A 12,001-nucleotide genomic window follows, 5' to 3' on the forward strand; every position below is an offset into this window, starting at 1 on the left:
GGAAGACCACCAATGAGATGGATTGGCTAAGTGGCAGCATCAATGGACTCAAGCATGGCAACAGTAGTGAAGTTGGCCCAGGATCGGGCAGTGTTTCTTTCTGTCGTGCATAATGTTGCTATGTGTCGGTACCGACTCGATGGCTTCTAACAACAACAACAACAACAATAAATCAACCCAGTGCACGGAGGAAACCAGCTCGACTCTTTTTTTTTTTTTTTTAAGTTTTTATTGTGAATTATGTGATAGTTTAAATGGGAGAACATTAGCTTTATATTCATCCTATTGTATATCATTTCATTGCCATGATTACTATCCGCTCTATGCATCATCAAACAACCAAAGAGTATAACCTACAAGCCTGCCCTTCAGTCATCAGCACACAGCCCCTCTTCCTCTCTGGGTCTTAGAGTACCCAGCCACTCCATCTCTTCATGTCATCATCTCTGCCTCCATCTCTGACATCACTGTTTCTCTGGATAGTGTCCCACACGCCACTCTTTTCCCTTGATGGTCCCAGGGACCTCCTCTCCTTGACTGCAAAGTCAACCACTCCCCTCCTTTTGCTACAAAATGTCTACCTTTACATTTCCAACTCTCACAGTCAGTCCTGATAGCAATTATTCACTATTTTACCCCAAGAGTCTGATCTCCATCTCTTTTCATCAGCCCGACCCATACAGATTTGATACTACTCAATGAAGATTCTACCTTCCTCTGCACCCTCTGGATCAAAGCTCCCTCTTGAAAGCTTGTCACTTTCTTGCCTTTGTAGCACCCCCATTTTGGATAGCCAATGTTCAAGTTCCCCATCTCTGTCTACCCTGTGTATCGAGGGGTGGGAATGATCCTCACTGTAAAGATTTGTTCCCTCTTTTGAGCTACTGCATCCATAGGTGTAGGTCATGTTCATCTAATTGTATCTGATTATTCTTTTTTTCCCCTCTTCTTTCTTCTTCTAGTCGAGTTCTGATCATGTAGACATTGAAGCCAGGTCAAGTGGGTATTATCTGCAAGTGTGGGTGTTCTTGTGCATATGCCCTCTCTTCTTATCAGCTGGATGCTTCACTCTCCACTCTAGTCCTCTGTGGCTATGTTACTGTCTCTGGGCCCAAGAGTTCCCAGATCTTGCCACACTGCTGGCCAACCAGATTTCCACCCAGGTTCACAGGAGTCTATTGAATGTGGTCAGATTTAGCTCACAACTTCATTGTTGTTTTTCCTTCACTTCCCCTTTTCGGTGACCAACCAGCTTGACTCTTGATATTAAGAATCCTTTCATTTAGGTTGGAATTTTGAGCAACTACATCTATAAGCAAAGGTCCAGCTCATCAAATTGTAGTAAATTCAGATCCTGATTTCTTGTTCATTCTGAGTGAGGCTTTTCCCCCAGATTTGTGAGATTGATGATTCTGGAAAAGTATCTATGCAATCATCTGGTTTCATTCCTTTACTTTAGATATAATAAAGTTGAGACCTATTCATTTATTCAGCAAGTGTTTTATTGTCTATTACATTTTTGATATGATTCTAGAATTTGAGAATCCTGAGGAAAACTAATTAACCTTCTTTTATAAAGCTTGTTGGGGCTTTATTCTTGAAGGGCTAAGAGACAAAAACAAGTGGGCAAGCAAATATAGTGATTTCAATATTTGTTAAAATAACACACAATTATGTATACCTTAAAACAACAATTTCATAACAAAATGTCTTCCAATTATGTCACTCCATCATGATCTCACTCCCTAACCAGTATTCTTTGGAATTCTTTATGTTTCTTCCCAGATTTTGATTAATCATAACTGTGATTGTCTGTAGCCCTCAAGTTGGTGCTGACTTCTGGTGACTTTACGCATTACAGAATGAACCATTTCTTGCTTCTGTGCTAGCTTTACAATCTTGGCATATTTGAATCAGGACATTGAACCAGTACATTCCTGTTTGACCTCCTGCTGAGAATTTGCATTTTCACCATAGATATAGTGAATCAGAAATGACATTTTAACAAGATCTTATGTATACTCAGATATACTCATAGATTCTGAGTAAATCTGGGGTGGTAATGAAAATTTTCAGCAAAGGGTCTAACAGAAATGGACTTAACTCAAAGCCATGGTTTGAGGCCATTGTGTCAATCCATCTCAGGGAAAAGCCAGTGATGATGAAATTTAATAATTCTACCAATTACTTCAGTCAGAAAGTGATCAAGTATGCAATCAACATGCATTGATATTTACTGACAGTTGGAATGCAAAGATTGGAAGCAAAGGAGAAAGATCAATCATTGGAAAATATGGCATTGGAAAGAGAAATGATGCAATAGCTTGCTTAATAGAATTTTGTAATACCAGTGAATTCTTCATTGCAAATACCTTTTTTGAACAACATAAAAGATGACTATATACAGGGAACTCACCACAGGAATACACAGAAATCAAATTGACTACATCTGTGGAAAGAGACAGTGGATAAACTCTATATCAACAGCCAAAACAAGGCCAGGGGAAGACTATTGAACAATAGCCTGAACTTTTATGCAAGTTCAGGCTGAAGCTGAAGAAAATGAAAACAATTACACAAGAGCCAAAATGTGACCTTGAGCATATCTTGCCTCAATTTAGAGATCATCACAAGAACAGATTTGATGCATTAAACACTAAAGAGCAAGACCAGACAAGTTGTAGATGACATCAAGAGCATCACACAGGAGGAAAGCAAAAGGTCATTAAGAAGACAAGAAAGAATAAAAAGAATAAAAAGATGTCAGAAGAGACTCTAAAACTTGCTCTTTAGTGTAGAGATGCTAAAGCAAATGGAAGAAATGAAGAGACAAAAGACCTGAAAAGAAAGTTTCAAAGGTCAGTTCGAGAAGACAAAGTCAAATATTGTAATGAAATGTGCAAAGACCTGGAGTTAGAAAACCAAACAGGAAGAAGACACTCAGCATTTCTCAAGCTGAGGACACTGAAAAAAAAAAAAAATTCAAGCTTTGACTTGCAGTATTGAAGGGTTCTATGGGAAAATGCAATATATACAGCATCGCTATGGGTCGGAACCAACTCGAAGGTACTTAACAACAACAGCAATGGGCAAAATAGGAGTCCTGGTGTGGTGATGTGGGTTAATGCACCAGACTGCAAAGCTGTTTGAACTGCAAGGTTGGCAGTTCTAACTCACTAGCTGCTTCTCAGAAACCCTATACAGTGTCACTATTGGTTGGAACTGACTCAGCAGTCCTTCACAACAACAACAACAACATGGGCAAAATATTGAATGATGCAGAGAGCACCAAAAGAAGATGGAAGGAATACACAGAATCACTGTAACAAAAAGAAATGGACGATGTTCAAACATTTCAAGAGCTAACATATGATCAAGGATCTCTTGGAGGAGATACAAGGTGCATTGGAGTCATTGGCAAAGAAGAAGGCACCAGGAATATATGGAATACAAATTGAAATCTTTCAACCAGTTGATGCATCACTTGAGGCACACACTCATCTATGCCAAGAAATTTGGAAGACAACTACTGGGCCAACTGAATAGAAAAGATTCATATTTATGCCCATTCTTAAGAGAGGTGACCCAACAGAATGTGCAAATCATCTTACACTAACATTAATATTGCATGCAAGTAAAATTTTGCTAAAGATAATGCAAAACAGCTGCAACTATACATTGTTCCCTTGTTCTATTCTATCTCTTGTTCTATGTACAGGTTCCTCACGAACACAATTAAGCGTTTGGGAATACTCATTCTCCACAATGCTGTCCATAGCTTGTCATGATCCACACAGTTGAAAGCTTTGCATAGTCAATAAAGCAAAGGTAAACATATTTCTAAGGAGCTCTGGTTACTCATCAGGCTGCTAATTTCACGGTCAGCAGTTCGAAACTACCAGCTGTTCCATGGGAGAAAAATGAGGCTCTCTGCTCCTGTAAAGATTTACAGCCTTGGAAACCCTGTATAGGGTCACTATGAGTCCGAACTGACTCCATGACACATAACAACAACAATAAACATCTTTCTAGTATTCTCTGTTTTTAGCCGAGGTCCATCTGACATCATCGATGATATCCCTCGTTCCACATCCTCTTCTAAATCCGGCTTGAACCTATGGCCTTTCACTGTCAATGTATAGTTGCAGCTGGTTTTGAATCATATTTAGCAAAATTTTACTTGTATGTGATAATAATGACATTGCTCAAAAGTTTCCACATTCCATTGTGTCACTTCTCTTTGTTATGGGCACAAATATGGATCTCTTTTAGTCAGTTGGTCAAGTAGTTGTCTTGCAAATTTCTTGGCATAGATGAGTGAGTGCCTCCAGTGCTGCCTCACTTTGTTGAAAGAGTTCAATTTGTATTCCATCTCTTCCCGGTGCCTTGTTCTTTGCCGGTGACTTCAATGCACCTTGGATCTCTTCCTTCAGTATCATTGGTTTTTGATCATATGTTAGCTATTGAGATGGTTGAACATCATCCATTTCTTTTTGTTACAGTGACTCTGTGTATTCTTTCCATCTTCTATTGATGCTTTCTGCATCATTCAATGTTTTGCCCATAGAACCAATCCTTCAGTATTTTAAGTGGAGGCTTGAATTTTTTCTTCATTTTTTTAAGCTTGAGAAAGATTTCTCTGCTATTCATAAGGTTTTCAGTGACTAAATGTTCGGAAGTTGTCTGTCTACTTCTTCCTAACCTGTCTTCATTTGGAAGCTCAGCAGAGACCTGTTCGCAGTGTGTGATCTGACTGTGGCATAGCTTTATAATCACAATAATATGCAAGTCACCACAGTATGACAAACTTACAGACGAATGGTTTTTGTCTTTCATACTTTGGGCATATTATCTAGAGATTCCTGTCTCTGGAGAAGGATATCATGCTTAGTAAAATGGAAGATCAGTGAGAAAAATGAAGACCCTCAATTGTTGCAGACCGTGTCGACTATACAGGCTGCAGGCTCTGAGGAAAAAATTCTGGCCACTGGCAGTCATAACAAATTGTTTTTCATCTTCGTGTTCAGTTATGTTTTTTATTTAATTCCAAACATGAGCCTTTAATGTCCACAGATAAATGTAAGGTTAAACCTTTCTCCAAAAGATTAACTGAAAATAGCTTAGCTACTTCCCAGTTCTTTGTTCTATAGACAAAAAAGCCATCCTCCCTAATCCTTTTCCAGGTGCAGCCCATTCACCTGGGCGTCTTGCATCTTCCTGCAAATCTGGCTTCAGGAAGCCAAAACAGGGGACTCCACCCAGGCCTTTTGTCTTTCCCTTTCACCTTCTCTCAACTGAGCTCAGGGGCTATAGATATGTTAATTGAGCCTGAGAAACCAAGTTGCGGGCCTGGGATTCGAACCAGTGAAGTACGATGTAAAGTTACCTGAATGTCTGGAAAATTACTGATGTTAGCTGTACCTTGTCTTAGTCCCTCCCAGCTTGCTGTGAAGCTCCTCCCCTAAATAAAACCGAGACGCAGGCCAGTGCAGGTGTGCATTGCAAGTTGGAGGGCATGCAGTAAAGATTGCAGGGCAGTGAGTTGCTGCCTGCAGAGGTCATGATGCCTGTAGTCCCAAGTCTGCCCACCAGTGATGCATCCACCCTGGTTTCGGGGTACCTCTTTGTCCCCCTCCTTTTGTCTTTCTATGTATTCTTTTGCTATCTCTATCGCCGCTGGATCTCCCCTCCTCGTGAACCAAACACAACTATGTCGAGGACAGTCCCTGACACTCAATGAGATGGTTTGGCCCAGTGGCAACAGCAATTGGCTCACATATAGCAATGATTGTGAGGTTGGCACAGGACCAGGCAGTGTTTCATTCTGTTGTGCATAATGTTGCTATAAGTTGGTACCAACTCGAGGGAACCTAACAACAACAACAATCTCATTGAAAGACTTCTCTCATTTTGCCGGATCTTCTACTTTCCAAAATATGATGTTATTTTCTATTGATTTGTCTTTTCTAATAATGTGTCCAAAGTAAGGAAGATGAAGTCTCATTATCCTTGCTTATAAGGTGTATTCTGGCTGTATTTTCTCCAAGACAGATTTGTTTGTTTTGCAAAACCTGTGGCATTACCTTAATTCAATTGTTTATTTATTCTTCAATCTTCCTTTTTTCATTTGAGGACTTTCAAATGCACCTGGGTATTGACAATTATGACTTGGGTGGTTGTTGTATCTCTCAAGTTGGTTCCAACTTATAGCAACTCTGTATAGGATTTCTGAAAATGTAAATCTTTATGGGAGCAGAAAGCCTCACTCATCTTTTTCCCATGGACCTGCAGGTAGATTTGAACTGCTGACCTTGTGGTTAGTAGCTGAATGCATAACCCACTACATCACTTGGGCTTCTTCTGGCTTCGGTTAGGCACATCTTAGTCCTTAAAGAGACGTCTTTGCTTTTTAATACTTCAAAGAGGTCTTTTGTAGCAGAATTTACCAATGGAATACATTGTTATCTAGGAAGTAACATTTGACCCCCAAAAAACTTATTTTGAATTAACATCACTTAGGAAATAATTCCTGATTCTGTCTTCTTTAAAATGTATTTCCAGTGTACTAAAAATAACTTTTCTTTTTCCTCCCAGGCATTGACTATTACAACAAAATCATCGACGACTTGTTGTTCAACGGAGTTACTCCCATAGTAACTCTTTACCACTTTGATTTGCCTCAGGCTTTAGAAGATCAAGGAGGTTGGCTGTCAGAAGAAATCATTGAATCCTTTGACAAATATGCCCAGTTTTGCTTCAGTACCTTTGGAGATCGCGTCAGACAGTGGATCACCATAAATGAGCCCAACATTTTTGCTCTGTTAGCATATGAGCTTGGTGTATTTCCTCCAGGTGTGCCTCACTTAGGGACTGGGGGTTATCAGGCAGCTCATAATCTGATAAAGGCACATGCCCGATCCTGGCACAGCTATGATTCCTTATTCCGAAAAGAGCAGAAGGGTGTGGTGTCATTTTCATTATTTTCTCCGTGGGTGGAACCAGCAGATCCTGACTCAGTGACTGATCAGGAAGCTGCTCAAAGAGCCATCGCCTTCTGCTTAGATTTCTTTGCTAAACCCTTATTTATTGACGGTGATTATCCTGAAGTTGTCAAGTCCCAAGTTGCCTCCATGAGTAAAAAACAAGGCTATCCATCATCAAGGCTTCCAGAATTTACAGAAGAAGAGAAGAGAATGATCAAAGGCACCGCTGATTTCTTTGCTGTGCAGTATTATACGACTCGCTTAGTCAAGTACAAGGAGAACAAGACAGGAGAATTGGGGGCTCTCCAGGATGTGGAAATTGAAATTCTTCCAGATCCATCTTGGCAATCTATAGATTGGGTCTGCGTGGTGCCATGGGGGATACGCAAATTACTGAAATATATTATGGTAAATGCACATTTGTTTTTATCTATGTACACTCGTATCTGTGAAAGTGGGAAGGCAGGTTTATGTATGTCTGTATGGATCTGAAACAAGACTGATTTTAGGGTGTCATATGCCTAGGAAGAGCAAATTAGAATTTGAGTGATAGTTGTTGAGGGCTAACTAGCTAATAAAAGGAAAAAAAAAATCCAAACCAGTAGTCACTGAGTTGATTCCAGTTCATCATGTCCCCATGTGTTTCAGGGTCAAACTGTGCTCCACATGGTTTTCAATGGCTCGTTTTTCAGAGGTAGATCACCAAGTCTTTCTTCCAAGATATCTCTGGGTGGTTCCAAACCTCCAACCTTTTAATTAACAGTTGAGGGTGTCGATTGTTTGTACCACTAGCATATCTAGAAAAAGGGCTTTAAGATTAATTTTCAGAAATGAGGATTTGTGGTTAAAATCAGTTGTGGCCATTAGCTCAGAAGCACTTTTCAGACTAAGGTCATAACTATGATGATTATAAGACATATAAGTGTTGGGATGGCTGGATCCTTTTTCATCTCAGTTATGCTGGATGACGTCCAGGCAGCTGCAATTAAAACTTTAAGTATTCGGTTGTCAGGATTCCTCCTGTCAGGGGATAGAGAATGTACCAAGGGGTTAAGGAGCAGTGACAATCAGCAGATGCTGATGGAAGAAAGAAATTTCTGTGTTCTTATTATAATAAGAGTCATTTGACTGTCTTTATGGACATTTGCACAGTTTTGCTTCTCCATTGTTAGTCATAAAAGGTCAGTGCATGGAAAATTAAGTTAACAGGGTCAGTGCAATTTGATGAAAACTAGTTTGGGGTTGTAGCTGAAAGAAGATAGAGGGTAATGCACCTGATTTTATGAGTTCTTTTTTTTTCTTTACATCTGTTTGGAATAAAACTTCTGCTCTCTTGTTCTAGGATACGTATAATAATCCTGTAATTTACATCACTGAGAATGGGTTTCCCCAGGGTGACCCTGTGTCTCTTGATGACACTCAGCGCTGGGAGTATTTCAGACAGACGTTTCAGGAACTGTTCAAAGGTACCATTTCAAATGATGAAAGATCAATTGTGCAAACTTAATATAATTTTCATATGTGCCTATTTGCATTTCGCAGAGACCGATGATTTTGAAAGCTGAAATTCATGTAAATCAGTGTAAAGCAATGTAATTAGGAGAGAGGAGAAAAAGTATTTAGGAAAGAGGGAGGTGAAGATTTTGGCCTAGCTTCAACCTCCAGAAATTTAATCAAGTAAAAAGTGACTGTCTTCAGCATTTTGTGTCTCTTGGGTGAAGGTGATGCGAATGGAAGGAGTGGCAGCTGTTGGGAGAACACATTAGTTATTACAAAAAGGTTAGCACTGACCAACTATTGCATGCGTATTTGCATATTTTAATATCCTAACTACCAAGAAATAAATTGACAAGATTTTTAAAAGACTCAAAATGAACATTTATGTAATAAACTTCAAAATGACATGAGTCTTCAATCAATGTAGGTTTCGTTTAAGCTATAACCGAGTAGCCCAGTTAGAAACAATTTTCTGTGATACAGAATCTATGAATTATGTTTCAAGACAAAATTATTTTTCTGGTAAATCTTTTACACTTCTGGAATGTTTTTAATCATATTTGAAAACCAATATGACAAAATTGTTATTTGGTGACACATATTTCTAAATTTACTCACCAACCACTAGCACCAAGATGAAGAAATTGAAGACCTGTACCAACTATTGCAGTCTGGAATTGATCAAGCATGCAATTAAACATGTTATTATTGTGTGCTGTCGAGTCAGTTCTGAGACATAATGACCTTGTATAGGGTTTCTGAGAGCAGCTAGTGGGTTTGAACTTCTGACCTTGCAGTTAGCTGCCCCTTGCTTATCCTATAGTGCAATAACAGGGCTCTGATAATTACTGGTGATTGAAATATGAAAGATGGAAACAAACAAAATCAGTATTGGAAAACATGATCTTGGTGATAGAAATGACACTTAATATCAAATGATAGAGTTTTGTAACACCAACAACATAAAGGGCAACTAAACATGTGGACCTTGGGGAGTATAGTGGCTTTGTATGATAATCACCGGACAGTGAATCACAAAGTTGGTGGTTCAAGCCCACCAGTCATTCCATAAGAGAAAGATGAGAATTTCTGTTATATAGGGTCACTAAGAGTCAAAATCGACTTGATGACACTTAACAACCATATATATGGACCTTACCAGGTAAAATACACAGGAATCAAGTGGATTGCAACTGTAGAAAGAGACAATGGAGAACTTAAAAATCATCAAGAACAAGGCCAAAGACTGACTGCAGAACAGATCATTAATTGCTCATATGCAAGTTCAAATTGAAGTTGATGAAAATTAAAATGGTTGATTTGAAATCATTTCAGAAGGTAGTATATGATCTACTTTTCCCTGATGATGTCGTAGGGAAAAGTCAAAGCTGCACTGAAAGCATTGGTGAAAAACAGGGTTTCAAGAATTGTCAAAATACCAACTGATGTTTTAACAAATGCGTGCAACACTAGAAGGGCTTACATGTCTATGCCAAGAATTTGGAAGACAATTACCCCGTCAACTGACTGGAAAACATCCATGGTTGTGCTCATTCCAAAGAATGATAACCCAATAGAGTGCAAAAATTATTGAATACTATTATTGATATCACATGCAAATAAAATTATATTGAGGATAATTAAAAAACAATTGTGGCAGCCCATCAGCAGAGAACTACCAGAAATTCAAGCCAGATTCAGAAGAGGATGTGGAACTAGGGATATATTGATGAAGTCAGATGGATCTGGACCGAAAGCAGAGAATACTAGAAAGATATTTATCTGTTTATTATTATCTGTTTATGTAAAAACATTTAATTGAATGTATCATAACACATTATAACATTGCAAAGAAGGGGAATTCTAGAACAATTAATTGTGCTCATGTGGAATTTGTACACAGATTCAAATAAAGCAAGGGAATACTGCATAGCTTAAAGTCAGGAAAAGTGTGCACCAGGGTTGTACCCCTTTACCATACTTATTCACATACTTTTCCACCAATCCACATGTTTAGCAAATTACCCGAGAAGCTAGGCTTTATGAAGAACATGGTATCAAGATTGGAGGGACACTTACAGCCTGAGATATGCAGATGACACAGTCTTGCTTGCTGAAAGTGAAGATGACTTGAAGTATTTAATGGAAAATCGAAGACTACAGTAAGGAAACCTGGTAATGTAGTGAATTACGAGCTGGGCTGCTAACCACAAGTTAGTAGTTCGAATCTATCATTTGTTCCACAGGAGAAAGAGAAGGCTTTCACCTCACAAAAAGATTTATAGCCTTGGAAACCCTATATAGGATCTACACACAACCAAATCACCTCTTATAATATTCAGTATGGATTATACCTCAAGAAAAAGAAAGTCCTCACAACTGCACAAATAAGAAATAGGATAAACTGAGAAAAATTGAAGTGGTCAAGGATTTCATTTCACTTGGTCCACAATCAGTGTTCATGGGAGCTGCAGACAAGATAGCCAACAATATACTTACTATATTGGGCATATCTGCAACAAAAGACTTTTTGAAACGTTCAAACACAAAGCTGTCACTTTGAGGACTGAGGTGCAGTTGACCCAAGCCATGACATTTCAATCACCATATATGCATTCAAAAGCTGGACAATGAATATGGAAGACTGAAGATGAATTGATGAATTTTAATTATGGTCTTAGTGAAGAATATTTAATATGCAATAGATTTCCAGAAGAATGAAAAATTTGTGTTGGAACACGAATAACCAGAATGGTCAGGATGACAAGATTTCATCTCACATACTTTGGACATTTACCAGGTGAGATCAGTTTGTGGAGAATAAAATCATGTTTGATTAAGTAGATACTGAATAAGAGGAAGATCCTCAAGGAGATGAATTGATACAGTGGCTGCAACAGGAGTCTCAAACATAGCAAAGCTTGTGAAGATGGTAGAGAATTGGGCAGTGTTTCCTTCTGTTGTACAAAAATCAGAACTAGTACTCAGATACCTAACACGAACAACACACATTTCTATACCAGTTCATTTCCCCCTTTAGCTACTGTAGCATTTTAATGCAAATAACAAACATGTTATGTGCTTTTTTTGCTAACTGTGCCCTCCCCTAGTGAGGTATTTTCGTAAGTGCACTATGCTAATTTTTTATAGCAACATGAGAAAAAATTAGCATAGCATGCTTTTGAAAATACCTGGGGCAAAGAAGGATGGTTGGAAAAAAGTATATAACTTCCATGTTATTAGTCTAAAAATATGGCACTTCCTGGAACATTGTTTGTCAGTTTCTAAATTTAATTTCCTTTTTCTATACCAGGACTGGTATAATAGCAACAAATCCAATGCAACAGGACACTTTAAGTTTTTGTTTTGTTTTGTTTAACATGGTTGGCACACTCCTCTCTCATCATTCTCTGTGAAAGGCCTTGGAATTATTCTTTTCAAAATCATTCAGTAGTATGCTAGAATCAGCCAAAAGGCATTCTGGAAAGTGACAAAAAGTGGTATTCCTTGAAAAAATCTCA

General features: G+C 38.6%; 1 protein-coding gene across 2 annotated transcripts in view; it reads left to right on the plus strand.

Moving 5' to 3' along the window:
* Positions 1–12,001, plus strand: part of GBA3 (glucosidase, beta, acid 3) — a 243,151-nt gene that overhangs the window by 77,534 nt on the left and 153,616 nt on the right. For both annotated transcript variants that reach the window (XM_006866292.1, XM_006866291.1), the window contains exons 3-4: positions 6,595–7,391; positions 8,326–8,449. In XM_006866292.1, the coding sequence (XP_006866354.1) occupies positions 6,595–7,391; positions 8,326–8,449 (921 nt within the window). The remainder of the gene's footprint in view (positions 1–6,594; positions 7,392–8,325; positions 8,450–12,001) is intronic.

This window comes from Chrysochloris asiatica, unplaced genomic scaffold, assembly GCF_000296735.1.
Source record: "Chrysochloris asiatica unplaced genomic scaffold, ChrAsi1.0 scaffold00089, whole genome shotgun sequence".
Classification (NCBI taxonomy): Eukaryota; Metazoa; Chordata; class Mammalia; order Afrosoricida; family Chrysochloridae; genus Chrysochloris; species Chrysochloris asiatica.